This window comes from Boleophthalmus pectinirostris, unplaced genomic scaffold, assembly GCF_026225935.1.
Source record: "Boleophthalmus pectinirostris isolate CB_2022bp ecotype Guang Dong unplaced genomic scaffold, ASM2622593v1 HiC_scaffold_1, whole genome shotgun sequence".
In the NCBI taxonomy this organism is placed as follows: domain Eukaryota; kingdom Metazoa; phylum Chordata; class Actinopteri; order Gobiiformes; family Gobiidae; genus Boleophthalmus; species Boleophthalmus pectinirostris.
Window position 1 is genome coordinate 7085921 of NW_026570970.1, and position 18915 is coordinate 7104835.

Consider the following 18915-nt stretch of genomic DNA (forward strand, 5'->3'; position numbering starts at 1 on the left):
TTAAGTTTTTTAATGTATCTCTTCATATTAAAGTGTTCATATTAAAGCTTTGTATGAATTTCAAGCCAGCAAAATTGACCAAAACAAAATATCGCCCTCTGATGGAGATTTAAATGTGCATTGTGTTACGTTTCTGGAGGGGGCCTGCAACCTGTTTTTGTCCATGGAGTTGTTAATGCTTTGGTTTAAATTTTCCACAGTATGGCATTCAACTAATCTGTCTCGCATTTATTCACGTACAGGTGTTATTTTTTGCTCAGAAACAGCCATTCTCCCTGCGATCGGGGTCGCCTCTCCTCAGATCTAACCTGTCATTTGTACTGCAAGTCTCCATGGAGATTCTTAGCCAGGCTGGCGCCACCTAGTGCCTCCACTCAATTTCATTTCTCTCCTGTGACTATGTCAGGAAACAAAATACACGAGACAGTTTGCAAGAATCCTGGAAGTACGAGTCCGGGCACCAGCCAATCAGCGAAGAGCCATACCTTCTGTGTTGACAACGAGATTAAAGATTTAAAGCCGGAACAAAGAGAATGTTTGGTGAATTTTATCAATGGGAAAGACGTTATTGTCCTTTTTCCTACTGGATCTGGGAAACCTTAATATACCAGTTACAGTACATTACATACATCACCAAATAGCAGCGATTAGTTAAATAAAAAAAGTACCCACCTACCATCGAGCGAATTAATTCTATTTCTGCGAGGTCAGACAGTTTCCATGAAGTGAAACTGGCTGATGAATCGGGTTAATACTGTGGAACATTCTAGGCACATCTCCATGGAGCCAAGCAGCAAGGGATGGACGCTCCACCTCACAAGTTACACAACACACCTTCAAGGCGGATCACCGATACACTAAAAAGTCCAAATATCAGCTCGATATATTGTGTAAACATATATGTGTCTGTGACTAATATCAAACTAGGCGTCGCTCTCCTTCGTGTGCGCAGGCTGGTGCAGAGGATTCCCCGTGTATGACTGTGCTCTAATCCTCTCTGTTATTTCGGTCAGAGGACAGCCCCATGTCCAGATCCTCCACATGCTGAGGATGACTGGTCACCTCCCAAAGGTCAAAAGTCACTGCCCCCAACAGCTGGACCGGCTCTGCACAGGTCATGTACTGTGGTCAGGATATATGAGCAGGTTAGGGTATTAAGAAGAGTTTACTAGGCCCGTATTTATTATGTGCACAAGTTTTTGGTTATACTTTGATTCTTTGTTCAGATTTAAGTCATAAAAGGATGAATTTAATAACTTATGTGAACTTATTGTAGATTTAGAGTCGTTTTTTGGGGATAATCCTGCTTTAGGTTTATTGTGTCAGTGGCATAAATTAGTTTAAATATTATTGTTTATTGTCTATATTTTCTTCCGCAATATATCGTACTTCAAAATTTGTTATCATGACTCTGACTGAAGCTCTATAACTCAAGTTAAACTTAATCTGAACTTTGTTTTAGCACAATCTGACCAGAAAGAACTGATTTAGCTGGAACTACAACAGCCAGGTGAACTGTTTTGTGCTCTCCTTAGACTATTATTAGTTATTTTTTGTTACTTTTTGTTGTCAATCAAACACCTAAACAGGAACATGAACGCTCCTATTGATCACAGGCTCATAAAAATGTGTGGTTTAAATACATTTTGTGTTTTTTTCTGGCAGTCTTAAAACTTTTTTGGCCACTGTATTTCATTAAAATTAAAATCTATCCCCATGGAGATGAGCAATTTACTTAACAAGGCTAAGTTACAGGTTAGATTTGTGGAGAAGCAGCCTCACTCATTTTGAACAGTAAAATACCCATAAAAAAAAATAAAAAAATAAAAAAGTTGTTGTATCTTGTTTATAGTAGTTCATTATTAAAGTAGTTCATTTTAAACAGTTTGCAGTGATCCAAAGTTATTCGTCACTTGCCGTATTTTTCGGATTATAAATTGCACTTTTGGGGGACATGTATTTTATAAAATCAGAGACCAGGATCTTGAAAGTCAAGTTGTAGTAAAAACAATAGAACAGAGAACAACAGACTGTTAACGTCACATATGAACAGTTCTTCAGATAAACTATAACATAAACAACAGAACAAGTTTAACCAAACTCTCCATCTCACTCCAAATCACTAAATCCATTCAATTCTTCATCCTCGGTGTCACTTCTGAGCAACTCCATGACCTCCAGAGATAAACGTTGTGCCGCTTCCTCTTCTGTGTCGCTGTCGTCAGCCTAAGCATCAGTTTCAGTTAGAATTATTCCGGCCTTTCTGAATCCCGACAGGATGGTTTCAGTGTCACTGAAGTCGATCCGTCCAGTGACTTCCAAGAAACTTGAATGGCGCAAGCTCCTGGTTCCCGCGAAGCTATGTTTTCCATCCCAGCTTTCTGCCAGTCCCTTATAACTTTCTCGCTCACTATAAACTTTCTCTCTGCTGCTCGATTACCGTTTTCGGCTCCATATTTCGCTACTTGCAACAGGACAGAGGCTCTTTCTGCAGGAGACATGCGCAGTAGAGCCAAGTGACAGTGGTACAGGAGGAACAGGAACAGCAGATACTCACACACAAGACTAGGGCCTCTCACGGCTTCAGTGTGAAAATTTTAATATATAAGTCGCACCGAAGTATAAATATAAGAAACACCCAAACCATGAAAAAAAGTGTGACTTATAATCCAAAAAATACGGTACCTTACGCATTCCGAACATCCTAATTAGTCACTGCGATGAGTTTACTTTTCACAAGTCTCAGAGACCAGCGCAGAGTTTAAAGATGACAACTTGCATGCTAACACACACTTCCTGATTATGGTACAATAAAATGCTTTCTAATTAGATACATAGAACAAACAGTAGCCTTATTTTGACCCTAAGAGCTGCTTATACAACATATGAAGAAAAAGTTTTGTTAAAATACTTGGGAAAACTCAGATACAGGTTCTTAAATAAATAAATGCAACAGAAAAGTTACATAATGCAGCTTTAAAACTGTGCAACTTCTCAATCTTCATCCCCAACAACTATAGTTTATGTTGCTGTGTTACATTAGTGGTGTAGGGTTTAATGGGCGACCGCATTGTTGTAAATTTAGACCGGATTAGACGGACTTAGAGGTAAACATATCCGCTTTAATGTCAGTGACTGCAGTGCACCATGGGAGTAATTTTCATTCATCTTATTTTGGACAGGACCACGCTGATCTTCTGGCTAGACAAAGGTCGGATTGTTTTTCAGGTTCTCAGTCAGCCACGCCATCTTGCTTAAATAACGTTAGTCGCAGTTAAAGGTTCACTACGTCACTTTTCTGCCACCTCCACGCGCTTGTCTCCGTGGGTTTTTGCCGGGGATGAAGCGATCCGGCTTTTTCTGGTCCAATACCGATTTCGTTACTGTGGCTTTAAAGGTGCATTGTGTAACTTTTCTAGTGTAGGGTCCATCCAATGCTTTTTTTTTTTTTTTTTTTTTTTACTGTGGAAATCCGATTGCTTTGTCTGGAATTTTCACAGTATGGTATTAAAACTTTCTGTCTTAATACCAAACCAGACCAAGTTTATTTATTTATTTATTTATTTCAGTTCAGTTCAGTTTATTTTTATTTTTATTTTCATTTTTATATTTAATTTAATTTAATTGTATTTATTTATTATATATATTATATATTATATATATATATATATATATTTTTTTTATTACATTTTTTTATATTTTTTATTTTATTTATTTTTATTTATTTATTTATTTATTTTTGATTTTTATTATTTTATTTTGGGCAAGTACAGATTTACATTCTTAGAAATAAAAACAGCCACAACTAAAAATCTGCCCAAAAATAAGTAGAAAGAAGAAAATGTATTTAATCCCCATCCCCACTCAAGTTACGGGTCAGATCTGCGGAGAGGCGACCCTGCTCAAAGTCAGAACGCCTGTTTTTGTGGGTATTTTTGAGCTATAATATCACCTGTAATTGAATAAATGTAAGGTAGAGCTGCTTAATGTCATACTGTGGAACATTCCAGGCAGAGCAATGACATCTCCATAGAAACAAGCAGGTGACAGACCCCGGACCATAAAGTTACATAGTGCATCTTTAAGTATCTGCAGCTAATATCAACTGATACCAACACACACAGGCTGAAAATGTCTGTAAAACAAAATAAAATAAGACAAAACTGATCCAAATGGGTTATGTAGCTGTTATTTATTCACCAAGTAACTACAGAATAACTTTGTATAAATAAAAGTTCTAATATTTTGAGGCTTTCTGGGCCTGTTACTATGGAGTAAGAAAACTTTCAGAAATATTCGTGTGCAAAGGATAGAAATTTGGCTGTATTTTGTGATTTGGCTGTAGATGAGCGTAAATTAAATATTTGTAAACTCTCTAATGAGTTGAGTCATACATAAAATGTGTTGTGTGTATTTTGTCCATCAGTGTATAAACTGGAAAGTTAGGACATCAAGAATTACAATCACGAAATGAAAATGTATGATTACAATTTCTTCAGTATGAATTCACAGACGCGACTCGACTGTCAAAAATACATCATCACTTCACAGGCTTTATTTATTGTTTTAGTCCTAGCTCAGTCCTGGTTCAATCCTGGTTCAGTCCTGGGATCAGTCCTGGTTCAGTCCTGGTTCAGTCCTGGTTCAGTCCTGGTTTAGTCCTGGTTCAGTTCTGGGATCAAATCCTAGTTCAGTCCTGGTTCAGTCCTGGTTCAGTCCTGGTTCAGTCCTGGTTCAATCGTGGTTCAGTTCTGGGATCAAATCCTAGTTCAGTCCTAGTTCAGTCCTAGTTCAGTCCTGGTTCAGTCCTGGTTCAGTCCTGGTTCAGTCCTGGTTCAGTCCTGGCTCAGTCCTGGTTTAGTCCTGGTTCAGTCCTCCTGGTTCAGTCCTGGTTTAGTCCTGGCTCAGTCCTGATTTAGTCCTGGTTCAGTCCTGGTTCAGTCCTGGTTCAGTCCTGGTTCAGTCCTGGCTCAGTCCTGGTTTAGTCCTGGTTCAGTCCTCCTGGTTCAGTCCTGGTTTAGTCCTGGCTCAGTCCTGATTTAGTCCTGGTTCAGTCCTGGTTCAGTCCTGGTTCAGTCCTGGTTCAGTCCTGGTTCAGTCCTGGTTCAGTCCTGGCTCAGTCCTGATTTAGTCCTGGTTCAGTCCGTATGCGGCGCAAAAGTCCGGCATTACCGGTGTCTTATGTTACCTGCTTGTTTCCATGGAGATACTCAAGTTCAATGCCATACTGTGGAACTATTCAGACAAAACAATAACATCTCTCCATGGAGGCAGGCAGGCAGGCGGCGGATCCTTACCAGAAAAGTTACATGATGCAACTTTAAATTATGTAGCTACAAGTCTCACGATACGATATCGTCACGGTATGAACCTCACGATACGATTATTTATTGCGATATCGTGGGAAAGCTCACGATTAGGGATGTAACAACATTACGATATTTTCACGATATACATCTCACGGTACGATATTTATTGCGATATTTTCTGGAGACAAACAAAACTCTGAATATGATACTTTTTTCTTGAAATGCCGTGACAAGACTTAACCCAAAGAACTAAGACTTAAAAGTGTTTAGAACTGTTATTTCTTCTTGTAGTTCTGCACTGAAATGGAGCAAAGGATCATGGTCTATGTAGTTCCCTCTTTTTTTTTAGCTATTACTGCACCATAACTCTTAATTTAAGCAAAGAGACTTGTAATTCAGTAGTTTGTGATGGTCCAGGATATTATTGTGAGAACTTTAACGATACCATAATATGATATTTAGGTTAACACGAAAATGAATGACTTGTTTGACGGTGTTTAGCCTGGCAACGTTGGCCAGTTTCCCAGGGCACATAAACAGAAAGAGCCAATGCCATAATCTGTTTCTCGATCTGCATCTACAGGGACTTGGTTACTGTGCGCCGACTGAAATTCTGAAATCCATGGATACTCGCTCCAAAAAAACTCCAAAATATAATCGGTCACATATTAGAACATACTCATAGTTCTGTTCTGTTGTTGTTTCGCTTTTACAAAATTAACTTTATTATTACTTTTATTATTTTTATTATTACAAAATTATGTTTAAATCCAGGCTAAAAAACTGTTCTGTGTATGTGATTAAAAGTTGTTTTTGTTTTAAACCAGGTCTAAACCAGGACTAAACCAGGTCTAAACCAGGTCTAAACCAGGTCTAAAACCAGGACTAAAAACAGAACTAAAATCAGAATTAAAACCAGGACTAAACCAGGACTAAACCAGGTCCAAACCAGGTCCAAACCAGGTCTAAACCAGGTCTAAAACCAGGACTAAAACCAGGACTAAAACCAGAACTAAAATCAGAATTAAAACCAGGACTAAACCAGGACTAAACCAGGTCTAAACCAGGTCCAAACCAGGTCTAAAGCCAGGTCTAAACCAGGTCTAAAGCCAGAACTAAAATCAGAATTAAAACCAGGACTAAACCAGGTCCAAACCAGGTCCAAACCAGGTCCAAATCAGGTCCAAATCAGGTCTAAACCAGGTCTAAACCAAAACTAAAACAAATTTAAACAAGTCTGAAACAGGTCTAAAACCAGAACTAAAACCAGGAATAAACCAGGTCGAAACCAGGACTAAACCAGGTTTAAAACAGGATTTAGCCAGGACTTAAAACCAGGACTAGATCTAAAACAAGTCTAAAACCGGGTATAAAACAGGGCTAAAACCCGGGCTAAAAGCAGAACTAAAACCAGGACTAAACCAGGTCCGAACCAGGACTAAACCAGGACTAAAACAGGATTTAGCCAGAACTTAACCATACCTCGTGGACTTCGCACCGTTCCTCCTCCCATACACCCCTCTATTATTTTGTGTATGAATTGTGCAGTACAAATAAACTTGCGTTGCCTTGAATGCCGCCATTTAAGTATCAATCAATCCATCAATTAATGAATCAGAACACCTCAGTAAACTTGTTCTTGTTTCTGACTGTGTTTGTGTGTGTGTGTGTTGTGTTTTAGGTGGCCTCTGCTCCCTGACCATAGACAAAGCCCTGCCCGAGGACGAGGGCCAGTACAAGTGTATAGCAGAGAACTCCACAGGCAAAAGCGAGTGCTCCTGTATGGTGCTAGTGGACGGTAAGTAGAGCTCAACGAATGTGCACGATTTCTGATTTATTTTCGTATTTAAAAGTCCACTGTGTAGCTTTTTTGGTGGAGGGTCCGGTCCGCAGTTGGGTACTAAACATATATCTCTTGCATGTGTTCAGTTACAGGTGTTTTATAGCTCAAAAGTACTTTAACATCAGCGGTAGTGCTCCCCCAACAGGCCACTCGTGAGAATGAGTCGCAAATACTTTTCCTACGTCCCCCACCTCTCAGTTGAGTGCTCACATTTGTTTTCATGAAGCCGAGAAACACAGTACGAAAAAAAATATCTCAGGTGGTTAATGTTATTTTATTCTTTAAGTATATAAATAAATTCCCCTTGAAATTCCAAACAGGTTGATCCAACACAAATGCATTAATGTTAAATGTCCGAGCTGATTTTACATTTGAGACTAGAGTTGTTCGTCGCTCCGTTTACAGACGGACTGACAATACTGACAACAAAGAACACGTCCAGCTGTTAAAACCTGTAACATTACTACTACATACAGATGAAACGTCAGTCTGTCAATTTCAGAAGTTACCCCTTCTTCTAAAACTAGCGCGAGTACATGTGTGTATGTTAAAGCAGTTAAAAAGCCACAACACATTAAAATGCCACAACAGAAGTGACCGCGGGACTTTATTTTCCGGCGGACCGATCAAGCGGCAAGTGAAGAAGAAGAAGAACTACAACGTGAACGAATAATGATAAAACAATAAATTACTTTTACTTATGTTTCCAACTTCTCCGTTCCTTTACTTTTCACATTGTAGTTCTTCTTCTTCACTTGGAAAATAAAGTCCCGCGGTCACTTCTGTGTGGCATTTGCGTTTGTGTTGTGGCGTTTGTATTTGTTACGGCGTTTGCATTAAAATAGAGTCCCGTGGTCATTTCCGTTGTGGCTTTTTTTTTGTGTTGTGGCTTTTTTTTGTGTGTTGTGGCTTTTTTTTTTTGTTGTGTTGTGGCTTTTTTGTTGTGTTGTGGCTTTTTTTGGTGTGTTGTGGCTTTTTTGGGGTGTGTTGTGGCTTTTTTTGGTGTGTTGTGGCTTTTTTGGTGTGTTGTGGCTTTTTTTTTCTTGTGTTGTGGCTTTTTTGGTGTGTTGTGGCTTTTTTTGGTGTGTTGTGGCTTTTTTTGGTGTTGTGGCTTTTTTTGGTGTTGTGGCTTTTTTGGGGTGTGTTGTGGCTTTTTTGGTGTGTTGTGACTTTTTTTTTCTTGTGTTGTGGCTTTTTTTGGTGTGTTGTGGCTTTTTTTTGGGGTGTGTTGTGGCTTTTTTTGGTGCGTTGTGGCTTTTTTTGTGTGTTGTGGCTTTTTTGGTGTGTTGTGGCTTTTTTTGGTGTGTTGTGACTTTTTTTTTCTTGTGTTGTGGCTTTTTTGGTGTGTTTGTGGCTTTTTTTGGTGTTGTGGCTTTTTTTGGGTGTGTTGTGGCTTTTTGTGTGTTGTGGCTTTTTTGGTGTGTTGTGGCTTTTTTGTGTGTTGTGGCTTTTTTTGGTGTGTTGTGGCTTTTTTGTGTGTTGTGGCTTTTTTTTGTGTGTGTTGTGGCTTTTTTGTGTGTTGTGGCTTTTTTTGGTGTTGTGGCTTTTTTTGGTGTGTTGTGGCTTTTTTTGGTGTTGTTGGCTTTTTTTTTGGTGTGTTGTGGCTTTTTTGGTGTGTTGTGGCTTTTTTTGGGTGTGTTGTGGCTTTTTTGGGGGGGGGTGTTGTGGCTTTTTTTGGGTGTTGTGGCTTTTTTTTGGGTGTGTTGTGGCTTTTTTGGTGCGTTGTGGCTTTTTTTGTGTGTTGTGGCTTTTTTTGGTGTGTTGTGGCTTTTTTTGTTGTGTCGTCGCATTTGCATTTGTTGCGGCGTTTGCGTTTGTTGTGACCCCTCTCGGCTTCCGTAGTTCTTCCCTCAAATTCACTCTGTTCCACCTTGTGATGTCATGTGCTAATACAGGAGGTGCTTCGCTGTGTTTGTGTTGCCAGTCTTTACTGAACTAAAGGTAACAAAACACAACTCCAGGTATGTTTTTGATGAAGTAACAACAAACTCTGCTCTCACAAACTCCAACTTAGAATTATAATAATACAAATAATAATAATAATAATAATAATAATAATAATAATAATAAAAGGAAGGTGCCAAGGTGTCTCTTCCTAACCATTAGAGCCTCTTCTGCCCCACTGTGGCAACCGATATTCCCCGAGCTCTTCCATGTGACTTGCCGTAACGGGAAGGGCATCTGGCATTAAGACCTGCTGCATCACAGAGATACTTTTTAAATTCCACATTATATTAAACCTAATGTTGTTTGTCCTGCGAGGATTCCTCTCTGAACTCAGCTGCTCCTGAGTTTCCTGTAATTATGCCAAACTGTAATTCTTTATTTACCAAACTTTTTCCTGGAAATGGCTCGTTAGCAGCGGAGCTTACGGGAATGCCATTTAAACAAGCAAACAGGACTTTATATCAGAATGTTCTTTTAAATGAGCCAAAACATTAGTAGGCTTCTGTTATTGGGGTCACAGTTCACTCAGGACAAATTAATTGTGTTTGCACGGTGGATGTTTGGACGTGCACGTAGCAGTTAAAGGGACCAGACTATGTTATTTTCTGATCTCCGTTATAATGTAGTTTCCTCATCAAAAACAGACCTGGAGAATCCGTGTATCGTTCGTTTTTCAAAATAAACCCAAAAATAAGAAAACGAAAAAACAAAAATTTTCTTGGTTATTTGTCTCCAAAACCAAAATGAGAAAATTGATAACGATTTGTTTTTTCAGTTTTTTTGATTTTGTGTTTAAATGAAGAATGGAAAAAAAAACGAATAACGACCATTTCCCGTCGGACTGAACCAGGACTGAACCAGGTGTAAATCAGGACTAAACCGGTCTGGTCCCAGTCTCAGTCCTGGTCTGGTCCCGGTCTCAGTCCTGGTCTGGTCCTGGTCTCAGATCTCGGTCTCGGTCCCGGTCTCAGTCCCGATCTCAGTCCTGTTCTGGTCCCGGTCTGGTCCAGGTCTCAGTCCTGATCACCCGACAGTCCACGTGGGCACACCTCTGGGCCCGTTCCGACAGTCAGTCCTGGTTCAGTCCTGGTTTAGTCCTGGTTTAGTCCTGGTTTAGACCTGGTTTATACCTGGTTTAGACCTAGTTTAGACCTAGTTTAGACCTGGTTTAGACCTAGTTTAGAACTGGTTTAGTCCAGTTTTAGACCAGTTTTAATCCTGTTTTAGTCCTGGGATCAGTCCTGGTTCAGTCCTGGTTTAGTCCTGGTTTAGACCTGGTTTAGACCTGGTTTAGACCTAGTTTAGACCTGGTTTAGACCTGGTTTAGAACTAGTTTAGAACTGGTTTAGTCCAGTTTTAGACCAGTTTTAATCCTGTTTTAGTCCTAGGATCAGTCCTGGTTTAGTCCTGGTTTAGAACTGGTTTAGTCTGGTTTTAGACCTGTTTTAATCCTGTTTTAGGCCTAGGATCAGTCCTGGTTCAGTCCTGGTTGGTTCAGTCCTGGTTTCGTCCTGGTTTAGACCTGTTTTAGTCTTGGTTCAGTCCTGGTTCAGTCTGTATGCCGCGCAAAAGTCCGACATCGCAGTTAAAGTTATAGAAACGTTTTTTTTTCCATTATTCTTTTAAACACAATACACAAATCAAAAACTGAAAAAACAAACCGTTATCTGTTTTTTTCATTTTTTCTTTAGTTTGATTCTCAGAACAGAATAATTTGTTTACAGTATTCTCCAAATGGTTAGTATTTGGATGGGAGACCACTGGGAACAACAGGAGTCCTTAGGCAGTAGTATCTTACCCTCCCATGTGCAGAAGTTTACATTTTCACTCAGAATATGTAGTTGCGTACTTTGATTATTATCCAAAGACCATACAATTGACTAATTCCTTTTACATATATTTTTTTGTTTTTCTTTCTTTCATGACCTTGCTTTATATCTAGTTTGTTCCATAGTTATTACAAATTAATACATAAACCCTTTTCTATTTTTGTTTAATATTAAAATTTGTTCTTGTCTGATGAGTTTTTAGCTAGATCTAAGTAAATAAGTAAATGTGGTAAAAACAAAACCTATAGTCCATTACTTTTGAATCTCTTCCCTAAGTATTAAAACATTTGTTGATATTTTATTTCTCAGGAATCTCAAAATCTGCGCTTGTATTTCCTGAACTAATAAAAACAAAGTGAACAGAAAACTAATAAAAGAACTTCCTCCAAACGTTTTGGTTCACTAACCTCGTATTTCACTGGCAACTTTACATTCTAATCTGACAGGACAGGCCCGCCCCTGCCACTATTTCACTTTGAGATCTGTAGTAAAACTTCTACATTTCACCGCTCCCCTGGAATAAAACGTAACGCGAACCACCAGACGCAGGATTTATTGACGTGTTAAAGGGCCTGTACCTGATTTACTTTTTTCCATGTATTTGAGGATTTGTATCTTGTCTCTGAGCAGATATATCGTATAAAGGAAAATATTGTTTATTGTTTTATTGTCTGAGAGTCAGGAAGTGCACGGTTAGCTTGCTAGTTGCTGTTAGGATTGCCAGTAAAACTCAACTAATCTCTGAAAATTGTGAAAAGAGCTTATAAACTGCAAAATGTTTAAAAATAACTACCGTATTTTTCAGATTATAAGGCGCAATATCAATAATGTTTAATTCTCTCGTCTGTTTTCATACATAAGCATTTTAAGCGAAACAAACGGACGGCACTTGAGACTGATCCCTTAGTCCAGGCGTCCACGATCTATTGTCAGATCGTGGCGTAATTTGCCCGGCGTTGGCTCCCTGTGAATGTGTTTTATCAGGTTAGCCGCGGCATCTTAAAAGTCTTAAAAAGGTCTTCAATTTCATGTTCCTAAATTAAGACCTTAAAAATGATGTTGTCCAAGTCTTATTTTATATCTTATATTTTTCGTCCTCATAATGGGTGCGATGTTGGTCTTAACACTTGTGCTATCCTCAAAGGGATTCAGAAGTGTACAATTGTGACCCTAACCATCCATTTGACCCGGTCACATAACAGCCACGTGACTTGGCCTTACATTGTCTCCGTTCTTCGTGTGCCTTGTTGTGCTTATGCTCTTTATTTATTTGGAAACTGTTTTAACCTCAGAGGGGTACATCTGTGTCCCTTTGAGGATAGCACAAGGGTTCATTTTCGTGGTCTTAAAAAGGTCTTTAAAAAGTATTAAATTTGGAGTAGTCAAACCTGGGGATACCCTGATTATGAATGTGGTTTGATTATTTAAATTTGTTTATATCCTACGAGGACTCAAATATTCACTGAGTAATAATGTGTTTAATGCACCTTTGCGCGCATTTGTTTACGTTTTACAGAAATGAAACTTAAAACCACTTGGCTAATTTGCATAAACTATAAGCACTGAAAAAAACTCGTCCCTTGTGCACTGATGTGGTCAGCTTTTGTCGGACTAAAGGACACGACTCAGGACTCAGGACTCGACTTCTTTCTTACCAAAGTCGTACTAAAACATTTTAACAGATTTTTGAGTGCTGTGTACCACATAAAATCGGTTTGAGGTCAGTAAACACAACCAGAATTAATACATAAGGTGCACCGTCGATTTCTGAGAAAATTCACAAATTTTAAGTGCGCCTTATAGTCCGAAAAATACGGTAGTTATGTTTTCTTTTTTTTAAAGGTCCTGTTTTACACAACTCTTGTTAGAATGGTGTTACCTCATCAAAAAAAATACTTGGAGTTGGTTTTGTTTCAGTAAACATGCTTTATAGTCTGTCTATTTTTAAAGCTCAAAATGCTCTGTTCCACCTTGTGATGTCATGCATGTAGTAGTAGTTTTCAAGTTAACAGCTCCTTTTTTTACCTTTAGTTCAGTAGAGATTGGCAATTCCAGGTCTGAAATTATCCACATAATTCTAGTGAAGGTGCATGGAGTTTAAAAACACAGTGGAGCATTTCCTGTATTACCACGTGACATCACAAGGTGGAAGAGAATGTTTAAATATTCAGTGTTTGTGTGCTTAAAAATGAGAAAATAGCGTAACTTGGGCCTTTTCAGACTGTCAAACTCCGGTTCAGCGCCTTTAATAATTTATCCTCTCCTCCTCCTCTGCTCCTCTTTCCACAGACCCGGCGGAGAACTCCCCGGCCGACAAGAAGTCCAAGAAGGCGACTCCGACTTCAGAGAGTGAGTTTCCAAAATATGCGGTACTCGGCAGACTCCTTCCTTTTGTCCCAATATGGCCGTGCGGGCTGGGATGGCCGGTTCCCACACACACACACCAGCGCAGAGCGAGGGAGCGGGAGAGAGGGCCGCGGGGCTATTTTCGAGCGCTTTGTGTATCGTTGGAACCATCAGCGCGTATATCACTGTCATGTTATTATTCCTACCTCTGTATGATAGGATCGCGTTTCCCATCAGCCCCCAGGTCGCTCACCCCGTAAATGTTATATACACGACAGACAGGGAGCGGCTTACGGGGTTTACGGCTGTCTCTTTAGTCAGTTCATCAAGATTTTCGTATGACTTGCGGGGAAAAGTTGTTGTTGGAATGTGAGGAGTAGATGTAGTGAGATCAGGATGTATGAAATAAAGCTTGGAGACACTATATTACACCAAAATCGGATTATTTTCAGATTTCTGGGCGTTTAAAGGGACTATATTACGCTATTTTATCATCTGTGTCAGGGGTCCCCAATCCCCGTGGACCAGTACCGGGTCGTGGGTCGTTTGGTACCAGGCCACAAAAGCACAAACCACACCCCCCCACTGTGCCTCCTCCAGTGTTTCCCGTGCCTCTTAACCAGAACTAAAACCAGGAACTAAACCAAAACTAAACCAGGTGTAAAACCAGGACTAAACCAGAATGAAAACTAGGACTAAAATCAGGTCTAAACCAGGTCTAAACCTGGTCTAAACCTGGTCTAAAACCAGGTGTAAAACCAGGTGTAAAACTAGGACTAAACCAGAATGAAAACTAGGACTAAAACAGGTCTAAACCAGGTCTAAACCAGGTCTAAACCTGGTCTAAACCTGGTCTAAACCTGGTCTAAACCAGGTGTAAAACCAGGTGTAAAACCAGGTGTAAAACTAGGACTAAACCAGAACGAAAACTAGGACTAAAATCAGGTGTAAGCCAGGTCTAAACTGGGTCTAAACCAGGTCTAAACCGGGTCTAAACCGGGTCTAAAACTAGGTGTAAAACCAGGTATAAAACTTGGTCTAAACCAGGTGTAAAACCAGGTGTAAAATCAGGTTTAAAACCAGGACTAAAACAGGACTAAAACAGGACTAAAACAAGACTAAAACAGAATTTAACCAGGACTAAGCCATGCCAACCATGCCATCTCCTTCCGAGCGCTGCCGGTCCGTGAAAATCCCTGTGAATGTCCCGAAAAGAATCCCAGCCCCCCTCCTCCCTCCGGTCCGTGAAATACTGTTTGACATAAAACCGGTCTGTGGGCCAAAAAAGTTTGGAGACCACTGATCTATGTTATAATGTTGTTCTCATCACAAACAGACCTGGAGTTGAGTTTTGTTTCATTCACACACATTTAACACACAAATCCTGCATATTTCTCTCAAACTGAAAACACTCTACTCCACCTTGTGATGTCATGTGGTAATAAACTCCATACACCTCCTGAACAAAAGGTAAAAGTAGCTGTTAACTTGAAAACTACCACTCCATGACATCACAAGGTGGAACAGAGCATTTTGAGCTTTGGAGATGTAGACAGACTAATAATAAAGAGTAACTGAAACATGTGTGAATGAAACAAAACACAATTCCAGGTCTGTTTTTGAGGAGGTAACAACATTATAACATGGATTATAGCTCACAAGTGTAATTTTTTTGTAATATAGTACCTTTAAAATGATTTAGGTGACATGAAAACTGCAAATCTGATGCGAGGAATCTGAAAAAAACTGCAGATTTTACAGTTTATTTTTATTTTTTTTTCAATTATACAAAACAAAACAAAAAACCCAGAGGAGAAGAGTGCTGTTACAGTCATTTGTTGAAATATTAATCGAGATGTGAGATGTGTATAGCATAAGTTTTCAGATGAAGTCCTAGGTAAATATACTCACATACTCCATTTTGTGTATGTTTCGTAAAAAAAGTCCCTTTGGAAAGACAGATTTTTCATCACATAAATTTCATAGACTGTTTCTACCCACTCCTCTATTGATGAAGGATTTGTCCTCAGCCATTTTCTTGTAATGGCTTTTTTTTTTGCTTACTACAAGAAGGATTGCTAATAACGTTTTATCATAATTTCTCCAATTTTGGACATTAACATCTCCCAAGTATAAACACTCAAAAGTAAACATCGATTTAGCCCCAAAAACATGGTTTGTCTGACTCCAATAAGATTTCAGAATAGTGCAATCCCAAAAAATGTGATAGTGGTTCGCCCCAAATGATCCTCAAAGCCTCCAACATGAATCAGATTTTAGTGTCTAGATGCGATTTAATACTGTTTTATAACTCGTGTGTGTAACTGCAGACAGTGGCATTGGATTCAGCAGAGTATTTGTCTGATTCAGTGGAATAGAACTTTTTGGCACAGTCAAAAGTTACACATTGTTTGTTCTTGCCTCTGTCACACTTAATGGTGCTGAGATTCTTTAGTAGTGACCGGAAAAGGCCAGTACATTGTTAATATGTTTTTGAACAAAGAATTTCAGCTTCTGTAGGAGTTGACTCTATGTGCTCTGGTTTCCCCAATCACTAATGTACAATAGACAAGACCCACGGCTTTACTTTACAGCACATTTACATATAACTAGGGCTGTCTATCATTAAGAAGCTGCTGATACGATACATACCTCAATACAGTGCACTTTCCATTCAATACGATATATTTCAAATCGATTTGATACTGTTCAATAAAAAATAAAGGCTAATACTAAAAGTCTTTGTTAAACCACTTTTTGTGCAAAGTTCATATGAAAAATGCTAATTGTAACGATTTTAACAAAATAATTTAGAAAAATATACTAAAAACTACTCTTGGCGATATATATCGATAGAGCAGTACACGATACTGATGCCGTATCATCACCTTAAACGAAACGATATATCGATATTTCCATATTTGTGCACACTCCTACATATAACACAGGGATTTTTGAATTTTGAAGCCGTGTTTTGTATTATTTCTGGTAAATAAATTGGATTAATCTTATTATAAAGTAGAACGACAGAGTGCTCCTGTAATTACCATTTAATAATTAATTGCACTTTTGTATTTGCACCATGTAATTTAGTAAAACATCACATTTTTATAAGTTTTTTCCACCTTATGCATTTTACATAATAGAACACACATTCATACACCGGTGTGCCCATCCCTTCTGTGTTGTATTGTGCTTCACAGTGTTGGGAAGGTGACTTTTAAAATGTATTCCCCTACACATTACAGATGACATACCTCAAAATGTAGTTTGTAACGTAGTCCATTAAGTTGCTTAAAGTGAGTAATGTAATCTGAAAATTTTGGATTACTTGATATTGTCATGCTTTTTAAAACTACATGAATGTAACAACCACATCCTGAAAATTCTTGTTTGTTCTCTTCAAATTGGCTGAGCCCAAGTCTCCATGAACAGACTTTTGTTTGCTGCAAAGACTAGAATCGTAACATAAGATGTTTTGTCTGCTAAAAGACAATAAAAAGTCCACTCTTTCCTTAACCAAATTAAAAATATTATTGACAGAGAAATTATTTTTATATGAGATCACTGCTGCCTTAAAGTATGTCCACCCTACTGTTAGTGTCATATTGTTTAGACCTGGTTTAGTTCTGGTTTATTCCTGGTTTAGACCTGACTGGTTTAGATGGTTTAGTCCTGGTTTTAGTTCTGGTTTATTCCTGGTTTAGACCTGGTTTAGACATGGATTTAGTCCTGGTTTAGACATGGTTTTAGTCCTGGTTTAGACCTGATTTATTCCTGGTTTAGACCTGGTTTAGACATGGATTTAGTCCTGGTTTAGACATGGATTTAGTCCTGGTTTAGACATGGATTTAGTCCTGGTTTAGACATGGATTTAGTCCTGGTTTAGTCATGGGTTTTAGTCCTGGTTTAGTCCTGGTTCAGACATGGTTTTAGTCCTGGTTTAGTTCTGGTTTAGTCCTGGTTTAGTTCTGGTTTAGTCCTGGTTTAGTTCTGGTTTAGACCTGGTTTTATTTAGTCCTGGTTTTAGACCTGGTTTAGTCTGGTTTAGACCTGGTTTTTAGTCCTGGTTTAGTTCCTGGTTTAGTTTAGACATTCTGGTTTTTAGTCCTGGTTTAGTTCTGGCTTAGTCCTGGTTTAGTTCTGGTTTAGTCATGGTTTAGTCCTGGTTTAGACCTGGTTTAGACATGGTTTTAGAAAAACAGGAAAATACTGCCATGTAATCCACTGTTACTCATAATTTGTACTCTGATTACTTAACGCTGGTACATGTAATCCATTACTCCCCAACACTGGCCATTCACAAACCAGGCCAGGACCCTCAAAATAACCGCGCAACAGACTCCGTCATCTTGCCACCTCCAGCTCAGTGTCTCACAGCCCCCCGATAGCTCCTGACTCACTGCTGTTATGCAAAATGTTTCAGTTTAAACTAAGGTCCCATTGAGCATTAAACTAAATTTATGTTTTTACGTGGACCGGGGATGGAGAGTCTTATCACAAGTTGTTATCAGGAGCAGTTATAGCAACATCGTCTGGTTTGCATTCATGCCTTGGCTTAGAGTGAAGGGATTTGGGGAAAAATACAGAACTGTGATTTGCGTTTTATGTTTTAATTATAGGATTCTGAAACATTGAGATGAATTGACAAAAAGACTGAATCAGCAAACTAATACAGGAATCTTATTTCGGAACATGTTTGTGTTGTCATAATTCTGAACTATCCAACTATTTTGATACTAAGGAATAGCTGCGATACTCAGTGCGGTTTCTGATGCTGTAATGATGATTAAAAAAAACCCTCTTTTAGACAATACAATGTGCTTTTCAACATAAAATCATATCAAAATCATAGTACTGTATTTTTCGGTCTATAAGTCGCTTCGGAGTAGAAGTCGCACCAAAAAAATGCGTAGTGAAGAAGAAAAAAACATATATAAATCACACTTTTTGGGGGGAATTTATTGTATAAGCTCAGAGACCAGGAACTGACATTTCATCTTAAAAGTCAAGTTGTAGTAAAAACAATAGAAGAGAGAACAACAGACTGTTAACGTCACATATGAACAGTTCTTCAGATAAACTATAGCATAAACAACAGAACAGAACAAGTTTAACAAACTCTCCATCTCACTCCAAATCACTAAAATCCATTCAATTCTTCATCCTCGGTGTCACTTCTGAGCAACTCCGCGACCTCCGAAGCTAAACTGAGCACCGCTTCCTCTTCTGTGTAGCTGTTGTTAGAATCAGCATCAGTTCCAGTTAGAATTATTCCGGTCTTTCTGAATCTCGACAGGATGGTTTCGGTGTCACTGAAGTCCAGGCTTTGTCCATCCATCCAGTGACTTCGGGAAAGTTTCATGGTGCATCCTCCCGGTGTCACAAGTTTCTCGCTCACTCCAAACTTTCTTTCTGCTGCTGCGATTACCGTTTTCAACTGGCAGATTTTACGATTTGCAGTTTGTAATCTGCAAAATCTGATTTTCTTTTTGGGGCATTTGTGTTCACTCTTCTCAGTCGTCTTTATAAGTTTGTTTAAATGTTACATTTTCAGTGGTGCAGAAGTAATGGTGCGATCGACTGACATGATACAGACAGGACAGAGGCTCTTTCTGCAGGAGACATGTGCAGTAGAGCA

At 38.9% G+C, this 18915-nt stretch overlaps 1 protein-coding gene across 1 annotated transcript in view; it reads left to right on the forward strand.

Moving 5' to 3' along the window:
- mylka (myosin, light chain kinase a) overlaps positions 1–18915 on the forward strand; it is a 184388-nt gene that overhangs the window by 111330 nt on the left and 54143 nt on the right. The window contains exons 18-19 of the mRNA XM_055148384.1: positions 6991–7107; positions 13218–13277. Of these exons, the coding sequence (XP_055004359.1) occupies positions 6991–7107; positions 13218–13277 (177 nt within the window). The remainder of the gene's footprint in view (positions 1–6990; positions 7108–13217; positions 13278–18915) is intronic.